This window comes from Cebus imitator, unplaced genomic scaffold (assembly GCF_001604975.1).
Source record: "Cebus imitator isolate Cc_AM_T3 unplaced genomic scaffold, Cebus_imitator-1.0 Scaffold6, whole genome shotgun sequence".
NCBI classification, from domain to species: domain Eukaryota; kingdom Metazoa; phylum Chordata; class Mammalia; order Primates; family Cebidae; genus Cebus; species Cebus imitator.
The window spans coordinates 4,396,234-4,413,386 of NW_016107321.1; the positions used below are offsets into that span (position 1 = coordinate 4,396,234).

At 40.4% G+C, this 17,153-nt stretch overlaps 1 protein-coding gene across 1 annotated transcript in view; it reads right to left on the minus strand.

The window, feature by feature from the left end:
• Positions 1 to 17,153, minus strand: part of SLC22A3 (solute carrier family 22 member 3) — a 104,781-nt gene that overhangs the window by 27,749 nt on the left and 59,879 nt on the right. The window contains exons 3-5 of the mRNA XM_017538035.2: positions 14,808 to 14,962; positions 13,086 to 13,254; positions 11,780 to 11,897 (exon numbers count right to left, since the gene is read on the minus strand). Coding sequence (XP_017393524.1) covers positions 11,780 to 11,897; positions 13,086 to 13,254; positions 14,808 to 14,962 — 442 coding nt within the window. The remainder of the gene's footprint in view (positions 1 to 11,779; positions 11,898 to 13,085; positions 13,255 to 14,807; positions 14,963 to 17,153) is intronic.

Below are 17,153 nucleotides of genomic sequence, written 5' to 3' on the forward strand. Positions count from 1 at the left end.
CCTGTAGCAGAAAAACATCCTTAGTTCTGGCCATTTTCCCTAATATCATCTAAGTTCTTCTCCTGCAAAGGATAAAAAGACTTCACCACCCGTTAACACCTCCTTTATTCAGGCACCTTACAAACACTATCTCAGTTGTTTGCCTTTCTGTATATGAAATTACATTTCCTTCTCTCAAATAGCACCAAATTCGGAGAAAAAAGAAAACAGAGCAGGTCCATGCTATTTTTCCCAAACCAAGTAATCTAGCCATCTCTGCACTGCGTGGGCCTCATGCTGTTTGTATGAGTGCGTGAAACCCACCATCATATTTTTTTTTGCCATAAAATACTTTATTAAGTTAAATTACACACTATAAAAATGCTTTAAAATGTAGCAGGAAGAGATGTAAAGACTCAAAAAAGTACAAAGAAGTAACAATGGCTATCAGAACACACTGAAGAATCCACATTACTCCCCCCTTATCTAGAAAAGGAAGTTTCTAGGCTACCTCGTCCTCAGCATGAAGCCTCCTCATGAAGAAGTGTTGCCTTGCCAACACAACCCAGGCGTTCATCCACCAATCTGTGATACAGATCTTAATTTTAATTCTTCTAGGGAGGGAAGGATTGATTCCATGAAAATCCAGCACCTGATACCTTTTTTTTACCATCTTCTTGGATGGGACCTCAAGAGATTGAATGTCAATGTGTTTTCTCGCTTCTTTATGGTTTAGTACAATTTCCTCCAGTTACATCTACATGAAAGGGGCACAACTGTGTACAGCAATGTTCAATCTAGCGCTGGGGAATTTAAATGAATTTCACCTCTCCTTGAGCCACATCTCTCTTCTTAGGATGATTTAATGAAGAAAGACAATTTTCCCGGTCGGTCAAAGGTCTAGCAACACAGCTCTGGGTTTTGAGTAACTTGGGGACTCCTGCTGGGCTGCTGGCCGCGCAGGGCTCTGGAAGTTGTACTCATTATTGTCTCCAGGAAAGAGCTCGCTCACAAAGAGGAGGATTTTCTCACTTATCCACAGTTAAGAAGCACAGTAATTTGTGTTGCAGAAACTGGCTTTGCTGAAAACGCAAGAATGGGCCAACTGGCAAAGGAGCAAAACACTTGAAGCAGCCGAGCCTCTTCCCTCACCCTGGTAAAGTGGGAGGATTCCAGACGGGGCATCAGAAGGCCCGTCTCCGGCAGATGCTTGAAATGGAAAAAAGGACAGGCAAACTCACTCCTCTTTTCTATTAGAGAGGGTCCCAGAATTAAAATAATCTAATTAGGTGCCTACACAACTCCCAAAAAAGAGAACAACCAATATTAATGGAATAAAACAAGCCTGGGTGGCTGATGAGTTTTGCCTTGTGTTTCACTTTTGTCTGTAATACTGCTGGGGCTCAGGGTAGGCAGGAAAGAAGCCAATGCTTCTCTGCCTAATGAGGGGTGCTGGAGTAGAAATGAGAAGACTCTTGTTCCTAAAGTGCAAAGGGAAGCCCAGCCTTTGAGAACGAAAAGAGGGAAGCCCACGGAACCCTGGATTCATAACTAATCATGAACCACTGAACAGCTGCCAATGTCACTTTGCAAAGCTTAGAACTCCCGTGACATAAGCCACATGGATCTGCCTATGCAGTTTGCCAGGATCCCAGTAGCAGTGAGAGAAGAGTAAGTGAGAAAGGAAAGGGCTTTGGCTCTCCGTCTAACTAAGCAACAGGACTTGTTCCTCCCCATGGAGAGGCCAGTTAGGGGAAAGGGGGCCTTGTGTCTTCTGTGGGCTGGCCCTGCTGTCTGTGGCCTGGGGACTTGTCTGGGAAATGGATTGGCAGGAGCCGTCTCTAGGAAGAGCAGGTCCAGCCTTCAAGAGAGCACCAGCATCTTACTTTAAGGCCATGGATGTGTGGGGACAGGATGGAACCCTGCCTTCTGAGAATGAAGCAGGCAGGAATGAAGCAGGGCCAGAACCCCAGTCAAATGGGCAAGGAATCAGGACCAGCTGAAGAACAGGGGAAGACACAAGGCTCTGAGGAGGAAGGGGTGGGGGAAGAAAGAGGAAGCCTGGCAGGCAACTGGACAGGCTCAACGGACCTGCCCCTGATCCCAGAAACGGCTGGCAAGCAGACCGCAGGCCCATCGTCCAGCCAGGTGGGAAATCCCATGTCTTCTCCTAGGCATTGGGGTCCATGGGGTGGACAGGGAGGACTTGTGCCACCTGCAAGTGTAGACATTTGTAATCTTCCTCTGAGCATAACTGGGCAGGCAAGGACTGACCCAATCATGGAGAGACCAACTCCACCCAGTTTGCCTGAGACATTTTTTGGTTTTAGCTCTGAAACTCCCAACTCCCTAGCCCTGGGCTAACAAGGCCAGTTGGCCACCCTGCTGAACACCGCCTGAGTCCCTCTGTTGTCCTGCATTCTGTAAATATAGTCACTCTTTAGTAATGTCCTCAGATACCAGAATTGATTGAGGAAGTTCATGGGACAATTGAAAGCAGGAAGTTCATGGGACCATATGCAGAATGCTTTCCTTTCCCAGTTCTAATAAATAGTTTTCAAGGCTAAACTTGCACAGCAGAGATAGTTAAGATTTTGATAAAGGTATAACCCAATTATTTATCTCCCCAGAGGGAACCTGGAAGATGAGTTTGGGTGCTTAGAGGGAAAGGCCCTGGCTCACCATGGTTCCTTGCACAAATGCTGCTCTCTGATGAGGCATCTTAGAAGTCCGCCTAGCCTGCTCCAAGGCTGCAATCTCATTCTTTAAGACATCTTTAAACTGAATTTCCAATTCAATTAAAGCTCTAGGGTGCTCTGGAATATCCTTCCCTCAATATCTGTCCAGGTTGAATGACAGTCCACTGACCTGGACGATGCCAGGCTGAGTTTCCTTTTGTGGAAGGAAATGAGTGCTGGGCACCATGCTTGAGAAAGGAAGTTGGGGCTCTTGATATGCTATGGATGTCACTGTTAACTGGTACCATATTTATGTCTATCTCATTACGGCATGAATAGTTCTTGCATTTTATGCCATACAGTCTTGTTTTCAAAAAGTTAAAGACGTGGAAAGTAAAGAAATCCATTTAAATACACACCATCTTTAGAACTCAGGCTATTTTTTAAAATAGGAAGTATCATCAAATTAATTATTGGCTGGCTATAAAGTTCCATTCTGTGTTGAGTATATCCAGTATCCTGGTGTAGTTTTATGCATTCAAACATATTCTACATTAAAGTGAGTGTGATGATACACACACTACAGTTATCATTTTTTATGAGTCATTTTAAAGATGAGGGCTTTGCTGGGAGAATTGGCACCATTCATTCTGTCAAGTGAGAGGAGGTAGATTTAGCCTTGTCAGGAGAAAGCACCAGATGGGTCCCCGGTGACTTTCTTTCCAATAACCTTTACTGTTTTTGAGACTCCCACCTTTCTCATTCCAACACTGGACTGCCCTAGAGACTCCTCAGGCACTCCCTGTGCCTAAACTATGTTCTCTGGATCTTTTGAAATGAATTCTACAAAGAGAGGTTTCAAATCTAAACTAAACACAACAATTAACAAAGACAGCACTGTAATTGAACTGAAATACCACCATCCCTGATGGGCCCCAGGCAAGTTGGAATCATGGTGTGGTTCCTCTTTTGGAAGAACAAAAATTATGTTATAAAAATCCCCCTTTGAATGGAAATGTCAGAAACAGATATTCCCAAAGCTGGAAAGTCCCTTTCTGTAGCAATATTGGTGTTTGTGTGACTGCTCATTAAATTATAGAAAAGACAGTAGCTATTAAGATCTAGAAATCTCCTTGACAAATAAGGTAATAAAAAAATCAGCAGGACACTTTCTAATGAGGCTTTAATCTTTTCTGTTTTGGAAATATTTCAAAAGTGGTATCATTTATATTGATGATGGGCCCAAAGGAATCCCTTTGGAATCAGAAAGCTCAAATTCCATTCCTGATGTCACCTAAACATACCACCATGGGAACTGCCCCGAGCCTGTTTGTGTATGAACATATCTTGATATAACATCTGGTGTTTAATTTTAAAAGCAGTAGGTTCACGATAAACAATCCATAAGGGTATCCAAAAAGTAAGGAAACTACAATCAAACCTTAACGGTTTATTGAGCCATTATAGGATAAAATATCACTAACAAATATGGACATATTCAGTTCTGTAGTGTCAGAGGCTCTTTGTTAACTAGAATTGTAATCTACTATTCTCTATGAGCATATCCCATACAAAGACAGGAGGTATGGGGAGCTGGGGGGAAAAGAGGGGTCTTTAGGATAAAGGCCTTTAAGATCCTGGGAGAGAAAAGGAAACAGAAGTGCTGCCACAGTTACTCCCTGTGTAGCTGCATAATTCGGGTCAGTGCAGTGACAGCGGCAGCTCACTCAGTGTTGACATAGTCGGTTATTGTATTAGTCAGGGTTCTCTAGAGGAACAGAACTAATAGGGCCTGTGGATATATGAAGAGGAGTTTATTAGGAGAATTGGCTCACATGATCACAAGGTGAAGTTGTCTGTAAGCTGAGGAGGTGGGAAGCCAGAAGCGGCTCAGTCTGAGTCCAAAAGCCTCAAAAGCAGAAAAACCAACAGTGCCGCCTTCAGTCTGTGGCCAAAGGCCTGAAAGCCTCTGGTAAACCACCGGTGTAAGTCTCAGAAGAACCTGGAGTCGATGCCCAAGGACAGGAAGCATCCAGCACGGGAGAAAGAGGAAAGCCAGAAGACTCAGCAAGACAGCCTATCCCACCTTCTTCTGCCTGCTTTGTCCTAGCCACACTGGCATGAATAGTAAGCATTCATTTAGCTCGTGTGTTTGTGGGTTGGGTGGGGCCTGCTAGTGTAGGGTCAAGGAAGCTTTGCTAGATCAGCTCCATTCTGAATGTCTCTCAGCCCACTAGTGAGCCTGGGAATATTCTCTTCATGGTGATGGCTGAAGTACAGAGATAAAGCGTAACTGCATAAGCACATTTCAAGCTTCTATTGCATCACATTTAGCAACTGCCATTGGCCAAAGCAAGTCACATGGTCAACACCAACATCAAAGGACAGGAAGTCCACTGCACCTACCATAAGGCCAAAGCAATTTCACTGCCATGCCCAACATCTATGGAGCCAGGAAGTATTTCCATCCCTTGGAAATTACAATAACCTATCTAATCTACCACAATCATATGCCTTCTGCGTCACCCAAAAAAGTGTGTTGAATCCTACTCTGGCAATTGTGCTAGTAATATGACCAATTGCATCAGTTAGCTTTGGCTATAAGAACAGACACCCCCAAATCTCTGTAGTACCTGCAGATACAGTGAGCAGTAGTTTACTGGGGAAATAGCTTTTCCTTGGCCATGTGCCTGACAGCAACTGTAGGTCAGCTGCTACAGCTCTGCTCCAGGCTGCAGCTCTCCTTCTGAGACCCACCCTGGAGGAACAGCACCGATGTGGGATAGGCTGTTCTTGTGGCAGACAGAAGGAGCAAGAGGGCTGTCAGGAATCCATGATGCCCCTCAAAGCTTCTGCCCTGAATTGATATTCTGCCACTTCTGCTCCTTGGGGCCAATCAAGTCAGGTGGCCAAGCCTGACACAGGATGGGGAAGTGTATTGCCCACAGAATGATACTGCTGTTAGTCATGTGGCAATGGGTGGGAATGGGCTGTAAAATCCTCTAACAGAGAGAGAGTGAATAGTTGAGGGGATTAATACAATTTATCACAGATAATAGCAGTTCATGCTTACTTAGAAACAATCCCAGCTCTCCATTACTTACCAATAGACCCAGTCTACTACCACCGGAAGTGTGGGTACTCTCACGTACTTGCTGATTCTTTTTTATTTTGACAAGCACTCCCATTCAGCACCTGGGGCAATGACCGTATCCTCAGAGGAGCATTGTTACTCAGTCCATCATTCACACATGCACACAGTACTATTACTTGTCTATCATATGAGAGTGGAAAGTTGAATTGAGTGGTTAGTGACCTGATGTAAACAGGGCACTACAAGTAACAAGTAGGAATAACGTCAAACTGTTACCAAAGAAGAATTTCACATTTACTGAACTATACAAGAACTTTGCCTTAGGAGCAAAATGGAGGGCGTGGCCAGGGCAGAAAGCAGTTATCTTCTTTGACATGTTCTCTAGGGTCAGTGGATAATTGTGGATGCTCCTAAAGACATTGTGAGACACTGTCATGCTATAGTTGTGTCTGTGCTGTCATTATTGTAGACTTACCAATAATTTTTTTAAGTCTTAAAAATTATTGTATGAGGCCGGGCGTGGTGGCTTACGCCTGTAATCCCAGCACTTTGGGAGGCCAAGGCGGACGGAACACGAGGTCAAGAGATCGAGACCGTCGTGGCCAACATGGTGAAACCCCATCTCTACTAAAAATACAAAAAAAAAAATAGCCGGGCATGGTGGCAGGTGCCTGTGGTCCCAGCTACTCGGGAGGCTGAGGCGGAAGAATTGCTTGAACCCAGGAGGCAGAGGTTGCAGTGAGCCGAGACTGCGCCACTGCACTCCAGCTTGGCGATAGAGCGAGACTCTGTCTCAAAAAAAAAAAAAAATTATTGTATGCAAATGCTGAAAGACTGAGAACCCCCAGACTAGGTGTCTGAGCTAGTCCTCCTTTTGCATTAGGTAACTACCTACTGCTTAAAATTCTACCCATCCACTGATTTTCTTTAATTTCTACCTAACCTTTTAGGAGCTCCAGCCACCTGACTGTTTTGCATTGGTTTTTTTTGTTTTTGGAGTTTTCCTTTCAGTGAATAACAGTTATAGTGTTTGTATGTTTGGAGAGCTTGGACCCTCCTCACCTGGATTTCTCCCTGCTAGAGCTAGCTCTCTCTTTGACAGAGCCAGAGGCCAGCCAGGAACCTGGGCAAATGGAAGCCCAGGAACCAGTGAGACAGAGTCAGATTTTGCTTACCCATGAAATGAGTAACATCCATGTGAACTGTAACTGAGGTGATTTACAGGATAAACAATCCTCAGAATGCACCTGGTTGAATGTTGGATCAGATCTATCATACTGTTTTCCTTTCATATTTCCCCTTCACTTAGTAACGCTCTTGTGATTGGTGTAATCTTAGTTTGTAGTGAATTTAGCTGATCTGTAATATAGAACATCCTTGGGTAGAGTTAAGCTAGGTCCTTAGGTTCTCCTAAAAATATCTGGACCTCTTGTGTCAGCAGTGGAACAGGCTGAGGTAGGCAGGAGGCTCTTGCAACAAGAGGACAGTGCTGACTTCCCAGGTCTCCTAGGGCTGCTTTGAATCCAAACAGATTCTTTCAAATCCTTTCTAACCTTCTCTGCACCCTATAATGGGCACCCAATGAGGTGGGAATTGGAGAGGTTGTGAAGGATGAAGTCATTTACCCAATGATAACTTCTTCTAAAACTGAAGAGAGGCTCTGTGAAAAGTAGAAAGAGAGTGCTGGGCCCTTCAGCCTTGGGCCTGACCATCCTGGAGACTGTATCTAGAGAGAGGGATGTGGGCTAATGTGAAAGCAACTGTGTAAATATACGGTTTCAAGGCGATCCTAACATAGACATGGACAGTATGTATTTGAATCACCAAAATATGAGTAATTTATATAGGTCATACTTGTCATTGCACAAAACCTGTAATGGAACCTGCTCTGATTTTTGGGGTTGGAGTTCAAGTGCAGTGCCTACCCTGCTGGCCAGTGCTTCTGCATTGGCATGAAGAGGTTTTCTGCACAAGATAGTGCTTGTGGGGTCATAAGGATCTTTGACCTGGAAAACTATGATGTGGTCCATAATGTGGCTGAATTCTGCTCTTAGCAAGGTGTTTTGAACTCAAATGTTAAAGCCTTCTTTTAAAGATAACACTTCGCTTTTCTGCTTATGCTGTGCAGTTAAAAAGGCTAAAGATGGGTAGGTTCAGTTTGAAGACATGTTTCAAAACCCAAAGCTCCCTTGGAGAAACAGGTGATTCCACATGTGAGACTAGAACTTACAAGATGAGACTGGAAAATCTCATCGTGTTAAAAGAGCAAAGAAGTATTCAGAAGCTACTAGAGGGTGGCAGACTCAGGATAAGCTGCATCTGCCCAAAGATGGAGCAATTTGAGCATCCAAAAGGATACTCACTAAAATAACTGCTAACATGGTTTGGCTGTGTCCCCAACCAAATCTCTCATCTTGAATTGCAGTTCCCATAATCCCCATGTATCATGGGAAGAACCTGGTGATCAGTAATTGAATCATGGGGATGGTGACCCTCATGTTGTTCTCATGATAGTGAGTGAGTTTCCGTGAGATCTGATGGTTTCATACGAGGCTTTTCCCCTTTGCTCAGCACCTCTCCTGCCTGCTGCCACATGAAGAAAGACGTGTTTGCTTCCCCTTCTGCCATGATTGTAAGTTTCCCGAGGCCTCCCCAGCCCTGCAGAACTGTGAGTCAATTAAACCTCTTTCCTTTATAAATTATCCAGTCTCGGGCAGTTTTTATAGCAGTGTGAGAACAGGCTAAAACAACTGTAAAGGATTGAAACATATACACTGTGTTTAAGTTAAAAACCCCCAACTCATTAATCACTTTGAGAGTATGTAGGGAGCCAATTTATTATTTTGAAAAGAAAAAATGATGCATATGTCTTACCTTTCCTATAGGAACTATATCTCAAGATCACCAAGAGTTGATGGGAGAAATTAGTCTTTATATAAGTACTCTAGCAATAAATGAAGAAGTCATGATAAGATGAGAACACTGTCCTTAGGAAACCTCTGAAGAGTTAGTAAATCCAGGCAGTGATTATCAGTGGCAAGTAATGTTCCAAAAGAAAAGACAAGCAACAACCAGGTATCTCTCAATGGAAATGTACTAAGCCACTTATGAAGTAGTCTTGTCAGAAATATTAAACCGGACCTTGATTAAGCTGTAGATCTATCAATTGACAAGAAATGTAAAAGACAGAGAAACATGTTACAAGATCCTACAGATATAATAAACAAAATTTAGACTGTGGAAACTCTGCAAGGGAAAAACCCCAGGATTTTTTTTTACTCCCAAAGTTGGAAAGAAAGGAAAAAGATTAGGAACCTACGGATTAAATAAGCCCCAAGAGATCACAACTCACAATCTATAACTTCAGGAGGAGTATAATGTACAAAGATGCTGTGAAACATTGTAGGACTATCAGGGAAGTGGAACACTGACTTGATATTAAGGAATTGTGGCTATTTTTCTTAGGAAAATGACATTGATATTAGCTTTTATTTATATTTTATGTATCGCTGCCCCATCTTTGCTCCCATAATAGGGATCAGTCCCCACAGTTGGATCAAAGGTGTGATTACTTGTACTGAATTTTAAGAACCACAGGAATAGTCCTTGCTACTCATTCAGCAGTGTCCTGAAGATAGTGCACACATAGTTCCAGAGATGTTTACGTGTTCCTACTTTAGAGGAAAATATTGCAAGATGAAATGCTTTGATGACTGGATTGATTCCCATTTAGTGGATGAGGGAACTAGGTGGAGTGTGGGAAAATTAAGATCTGCCAGGAGTTGGTAACTGCTGGAGCTCAGGGATGTGCATAGAGATTTATTAAACTATTTTTTTGAATTTTTGAATATGCTTGGAAATTTCCATATTAAAATTAAAATGACTTGGAAGCCACTGGATCCCATAGCTCATGATTTCTCACAAGCACAGCCATGTGAAACATTGAACTACTTACCTGTTGTCATGATCTCCACAGTGGTCATGAATAAAGTTGGGTCGAGGGTCTGTGGGGGCTGCACTAAACTGGACACTCATGGGATGTGTAAAAGCAGCTGTTGCAGGGAATCTTGCTCCTCTCTCAGTGACACTATCACACATGATGTGCCCGCTCAATCCAACATTATACTTCACAAGCTACCAGCACACAGCTATTTTTTTTCTATATTCCTTTTATATTTCTTTCTAGATTTCTTTCTATATTCTTATTTTTTTGTATTCCTTTCTAGATGCCTATTTTTCTAGACTACTTTCTATATTCTTATTTTTCTATATTCCTTTCTTTCCTATATTCTGTATTCCTAAATATATTTCTGTATTTAGACCTTTAAATTAAGATCTAAACCTTGGTTTGGATTGTATACATGCTTACCTCAGAGCTTGTGTGCAATATCTTCAGGATATTGCTGAGCGAAGGGCAGAGATTATTCACTGGATGATTCAAATTGAATACAAATGATCAGATCTTTGACTCAGCTATGAGAACTACAGTCAATGGATGAGTGCAAGCTGGGAAAACAGGAGTATATTATTTTTGCCTAAAAGGAACACACAGCTCAAATGTGCTCACTCAAAGAGTGACAAGGATGGACTAATCATAGTGGTTTAAAAAGATCATGCTTTATCTTTACTACACATTTTATGATCTGTAAACCTCAAGGTATATCACTAACCTACTTGCACTGTAACAACTATTCAGTTGAAACCTTTGGAAAAGAGCCTACTGCTTGCCACTTAATATAAGAGAGAGGAAGAAGGCAGAAATCCAAATATTCATGGCCAAGCTTCAGGGGCTGGGAGGGGACAATACGACCTCCCAAAACCCAGTTCTCATCACAAGGTTCCTGTGAAATAAAACTGAATGCTGTGAAGAGAACAATGTTGACAACCTAGGCTTAAATCAAGGTTTATATATTACAAAAATTTTTCTCTAACATTCCTTTTATAACAACCTTTCTGTTATTCTGTAATCACTTAGTCTTTGCAGCTAAAGCATTGTCATATTTTTATTTATATGCTATTCTCTAATTATTTAGGGGTTGCTTTAAATTCACGTTATATCCTTAAGTGCCTATCAAATATTCTAAAGGGCAAAAAATAAGCTTTTAATTTTTATCCCATTTCTTTTTGTTTGTTTTATCTTTTTTTGAGACGAGATCTTGCACTGTCTCCCAGGCGGGACGACAGTGGTGTGATCCTGGCTCACTGCAGTCTCCAACTCTTGGGCTCCAGTGATCCTCCTGCTTCAGCCTTTCGAATGGTTGAGGCAACAGGCACATGCCACCATGCCAACTAGTTTTTAAAATTTTCTATTTGTAGAGATGGAGTCTTGCTGTGTTGCCCAGGCTGGTCTTGAATTCTGGGCTCAAGCAATCCTCCCACCTCAGCCTCCCAAAGCACTGGGATTGTAGGCGTGAGCCATTGCACCCTGCCCTTCCCCATTTCTTAGCACACTGATGCAGAGGCACCCAAAAAACCTTTTTTGGAAGAAGGAAGGAAATGAGGAAGAAAAGAGGAAAGGAAGAAAGACCAGCATATGGGGGTTTAAAGGCTGAAATATTACATTACTGTTCAAGCTCTGGTTTGAATAAATAGTATTTTTTCAAGGTCAAATTTAAAACAAAACTTCAGATTAAATTAAAAGTCAAAAAAAGTTTTACAGTTTGTGCAATTGAGATGAATCATTCAGTATTATGGGCTTCCAGTAACTAAAGTATAATAATTCAAGTAACTTGGTGCGATTATTAAAATAGGTTCTGAAACGATCAATTAACCTTACCTATAATGCTAATAGAACTTCATAATCATTTCTTCTTTAATGTGATATGATTTTTCACAAGATTTCTTTTTCAGTTAAGTCAAACTGAAAATGATTTCCCAGATGTTTGGGTGTGCATGTGTGTGTGCGCGTGCGCGTGTGTGTATGTATATTATGTATATAAATTTAAGAAGCAACATTAAGTACATAAATGTCAACAAAATCAATTCACCTACTTTAACAACATTTGTTACTCATACTAAATGAAATTACCTCTGAGTAATTTGGTGAGAGGTATTTCCCATTGCACTTAGCAATGCGTCTCAGGATCTGTAATGCTTTATCTCCTTTCTTCCGAGTAATCAGCCAACGGGGAGACTCAGGGACTGCCCTGGCAAAGAAGGAGGCTGTTGTGAGTTATGCCCAGGAATTTCAAAATCTAAAAGCTATTGCTTTGAGTTTTTCTATCAAAATGGATCCTGCAATTAGATACAAATTTAGGAGACAATGAGAGTTGATACTAGGTCCCTGAAACACAGATTATTCCTGCAAGGTTATAATGGATGGAAAAAAATGCTAGCTTGATAATTGGATCATTGCTCATCAAAATAATTAACATGACATTGCTCTTGCAAAACCAGGCTATCCTATGATATATTGATTCCGTATATGAAAGAAATTGAGATTTAGTGAATATTAGGAAAAGCTTAGGAACCTGATTTATGTAAACTGATTTGCCTATATACTAAAATTAAATTAGATGTATCATTAAAATATGTTCATTCCAATAAAAATTAAATGCTGGTCAGGCACAGTGGCTCACACCTATAATCCCAGCACTTTGGGAGGCCAAGGTGGGTGGATCATTTGAGGTCAGGAGTTTGAGACCAACTTGGCCAACATGGTGAGACCCCGTCTCTATTAAAAATACAAAAATTAACTGGGTGTGGTGGTGCATGCCTATAATCCCAGCTATTTGGCATGGCTGAGGTGGGAGAATCACTTGAATCCAAGAGGTGGAGGTTATAGTGAGCCGAGATCATGCCACTGCACTTCAGCCTGGGCAACAGAGTAAGACTCTATCTCAAAAAAAAAAAAAATATATATATATATATATATATAATAAAATGCTTACCTGTAGCTTTTTGATAATGTAATGTTTTGGTGCTCTTAACAGTTCTTTATTCCTCAGAGAATTTCTGAATAATATTAATGTGCTTAATGGAACATACAAAGAAGCAAGTAGATTTCATTGCATTTAATTTGCATGTTGAAATACTGGCAGATATGGTTGTTGCCTTACAGTTTTTAGGAAGCTATTTATTACAAAACAAGACATAATGCAGTACCCTACTTAGAATTTAGTGTTTTGAAATTTTATTAATTCAGCTTTCTTGATAATTAATAAAGTCATCAACGAATACTCTCTTTAAATCCTAAAATTCTCTAAAAATTCTCAAAGCACATAGTCATTTTGGAGATGTTAGAGAATCTCCTTTTTTGCTTTTATTTTCATGTTGGTTTGGAGTCTACTTTCTGTGGAATCAGTATAAATATGATGATAATCAAACCACATTACCAGTAATAAAGGAGGAAGAGAAAGTTGGGCAGCGTGATGGCTAACTGGATCCCTTGCCAATTGGGGATGAAGTAGGCAATTCCAGGGAGAATTATGATTCCAAGGGTAAAGAATATTTGAATCACGATTCCCACAATCCTCCTTTGTTTCGAACCTACTATTTCTGTCACTGAAGGAAAACAAACATAAGAGGTCACAGAAGCACAAGATCAGCTCTAAGACAAACAAATACAGAGATGTTACACCTATTATATCCATTAGCACTGTTAAAACACGCTAGCGCTCAGGTACGAAGGCTTCCACACTTGCAGGAAGGATGGAGATGTCCTTCCTGACACTTTTCTTTTTCTTCCACTCTCACCTCTGCCACTTATCACAGGCACCTGCAACATTCCTCTTATGCACCCAGCCCAGCACTGCTCTAGGTATAGTAGGAGAATACAAAGAATATATGTATCAGTTTTAGGAACGCTTCAGTGATGATTATTTTAAAAGGCAATTGTAATTATCAAAACATAAATATAGTAAGCTGGCTATATTTCATCCTGTATCTCTAAAGATGTGTACATTCTAGTCTCCTTAGAAGATTCATTATAAATATTAGACTCTACAAACACTTTTCATTATCACAAGACAACTTCTACTACATGATAATTCTCTCCACAGCATTGTACTTTTCATTGACATGATATTGCTGTAAAAATCACATGGGAAATTTTACTGCTGAAATCTTTGCCTTTCCTGCCCCTTCCCACTCATTGGTTTCTTCTATTATGATTATGCTGGGATTATCCTGGTATAAGCTACTTTATTGCTGCCCTGAGATCACAACCTTGAAGATTCACCTAGGCTGAGTCTTCTTAAAAATGCCTTGCATTCGAAGGTTATTCTTTCTGCTCCAGACAGTGACAACCAATCCCTTTAATAATCTCTCCTTCTCCCGCCCACAGACAGATCTTCAAAGGGTCTCCAAAATGAGCACTGCTTGGCGATTGTATAGCAGTGACAAAAGAGAGTGGAAGTGTAAAGATCTGCAGCAAAAATCTAAGATGCGAATTCACATTTTCCTGGTCAGAAATCCACCAGGACTCTTAAATTAGGTGGCTAGTCCTGAGCTACAAATGGAACCAAAAGGAGTAGCCAGGACTTTCCCAAGGGATATGAGAAAAAAGTAAAACGAAGCTTTCCCTTCTTCTGTCCACAGAAGGTCAAACTTTCTGGCTGTAGAAGACAGCCAAGGATCACAAATGAACTTCTCATTTTTAGAACGCATTTCTCCCATGGTAAAAAGTTCCCCACATGTTCACAAAGAGGGGAGTTGGGAACACAGGAAAGTAATCTCCAATGGTACCACCGAACACAGTGCAGAGGAAATGCTTTTAAAATGCCTCAAGGAGCTACTGAGATTTTATAAAAACTAGTTTCTAATAAAGCAAAGCTATAAACCATATGATAACAGTATAAAAGTACTTAAAAGTAGTTCACCCGAGTGTTTTATAATATTCCATATTTGGTTCCCAAAGTAAAGTGGTATTTTAGTTTCTACAGCACTCAGAACTCTACCTCTGAGCTCTCCTATCTGCAGAAATAATTACTGTAGCTGCAGTGAAACCTCCTTTGTTAAAGGACAGACATATAAGGAAGAGGAACATTGATTAGCACTTGTTGGCCATCTAGCCCTAGTTTCCAAATAGAGGAGAAGATAGTGTAACAATGTCTTACCAATCACGTAGCAAGTTATCCATGTTCCCTTTCCGAACACACCTTGCAGGAAACGGAAGATCACAAATACAGGGAAGTTTGGTGCAAAGGCCACCACAACCCCAGTGATGCCAACGCCAAGGCAGGATATCAGGTAAATGACAATCCTGCCATACCTTTTTGAGAAAGACAAGAAAAGAGCTCTCCTTAAACATTTTCTTCAACACAATGGGAAAATATAACATAAAATATTATATTATATTAATATTTTATAGAGACAGGGTCTCTACACAATGGGAAAATATAACATAACATATTATATTATATTATATTATATTATATTATATTATATTATATTATATTAATATTTTGTAGAGACAGGGTCTCACTATGTTGCCCAGGCTGGAATTACAAAATTTAAAGCACAGAACACATCCTTTGTGACTGCCGTTTCTGATGCCATTGAAAGATGACCCTCCTTACAACTGTTGTTTCACAGAGAGTCTCCCTGGTGGTACAGATGTGACACTTTCTAGAGTTTTTTATGGGTCAAGTCAAAGGAGAGAGAGGCAGAAAGAAGGAGCAATGGTGTATTATGGCCTCAGGACCTTGCCTTGAATCTCAGCTCAACCGTCTACCAGTCATAAGACCTCGGGTTAATTCCTAAGGTCTTCAAAACTAAGGTTTTGTTTGCTTGTTTTTGTTTTTTCCCCTTTTCTAGAGGGAGGTTGTAGAGAGGATCAAATGAGACATTAATGTGAAAGTGTTTTATAAACTACAAAGTTCACAGCCAATGTAAGTTGTTCTTATATTTTGTATTTTATCTTCACCATTGGCATAAGTATATTAAATAGCTTAGGAAAGAAACAAGGTATCATGCATAACATTCCAAGAGTCTGGCGTTAATTGGGTCAGCATAGACATGTCAAATTATTGGCTGGTAAATGTTTCCTATCAATGACCATTAAGAGATTTGATTCTGTGACATTTTTTCATAAAAAATTTCTGTAAGAGATGTACATATAGCATCTTGCCTGAGTCAGCAGAGTGGAGATGGAAGTAGCCTTAGTTTATCTAGAGTGAACTCTATGTCCTCTGCCCCTACACATGCACAGCATTCTCCTTGTTAACATTCCCCACTGGAGTGGCACATTTGCTGCAATTGATGAACCCATATGGACACATCATAATCACCCAATGTCCACGCTTTACATTTGGGTTCACTCTTGATGTTGTGAATTCTATGTGTTTTGACATGTGTATAATGACATGTATCCACCATTAAAGTACCTAACAAAATAGTTTCTCTGCTCTAAAAGTCCTCGGTGCTCTGCCTATTCATCCCTCCCTCTCCCCACCCCCTAGCAACCACTGATCTTTTTTTTAAATGTCTCCATAGTTTTGCTTTTTCCAAAATGTCATATAGTTAAAATTGTATAGTATGCAGCCTTTCCAGATCAGCTTCCTCTATGTCTTTTCATGGCTTGATAGCTCATTTCTTTTCAGCATGGAATAATATTGTATAGTCTGGATGTATCACAGTTTGTCCATTCACCTACTGATGGGAATCTTGGTTGCTTCCAAGTTTTGAGAATTATGAAGAAAGCTGCTATAAACACGTATGTGTAGGTTTTTGTGTGAATATGAATTTTCAAGTTTTGTGGGTGAATACCAAGGAGTACAACTGCTGAATCGTATAGTAAAAGTTTGTTTTATTTTGAAAGAATTACAAAAATGTGTAAGAATTTTGTCATCTACTGTCACTGTTCCATTTTGCATTTCCATCAGCAATGAATGAGAATTCCTGTTGTTCCACATCCTAGCCAGCATTTGGTGTTGGCAGTGTTCTGGATTTTGGCTATTGTATTAAGTACGTAGTGGTATCTCATTGTTGTTTTAATGGGCGTTTCCCTGATGATACATGATGTAGAGCATCATTTCACATAACTGTATACTCTCTTTGGTGAAGTATCTGTTAAGGTCTTTGGCCCATTTTTCAGTTGGATTGTTTGCTTTCTTATTGTTGAGTTTTAAGAGTTCTTTATATATTTTGGATCACAGTCCTTTATCAAATATTTACCTTCTGTGAATATTTTCTTCCAACCTGTGGCTTGTCATTTCATTTGTTCTCTTGATAATGTCTTTCACAGCACACAGAAAGTTTTAATTGTAATGACTTCCAGATTATCAGTTCTTTTTGTCATGGATCATGCTTTTGGTGTTGTATCTAAAAAGTCATCATCAAACCCAAGATCATCTAGATTTTTTCCTATCCCATCTTCTAGGAGTTTTATAGTCATTTAGGTCTGTGATCTATTTTTAAAGGGTATAAGGTCTGTGTCTAGATTCTTTTTTTTTTTTTTTTTT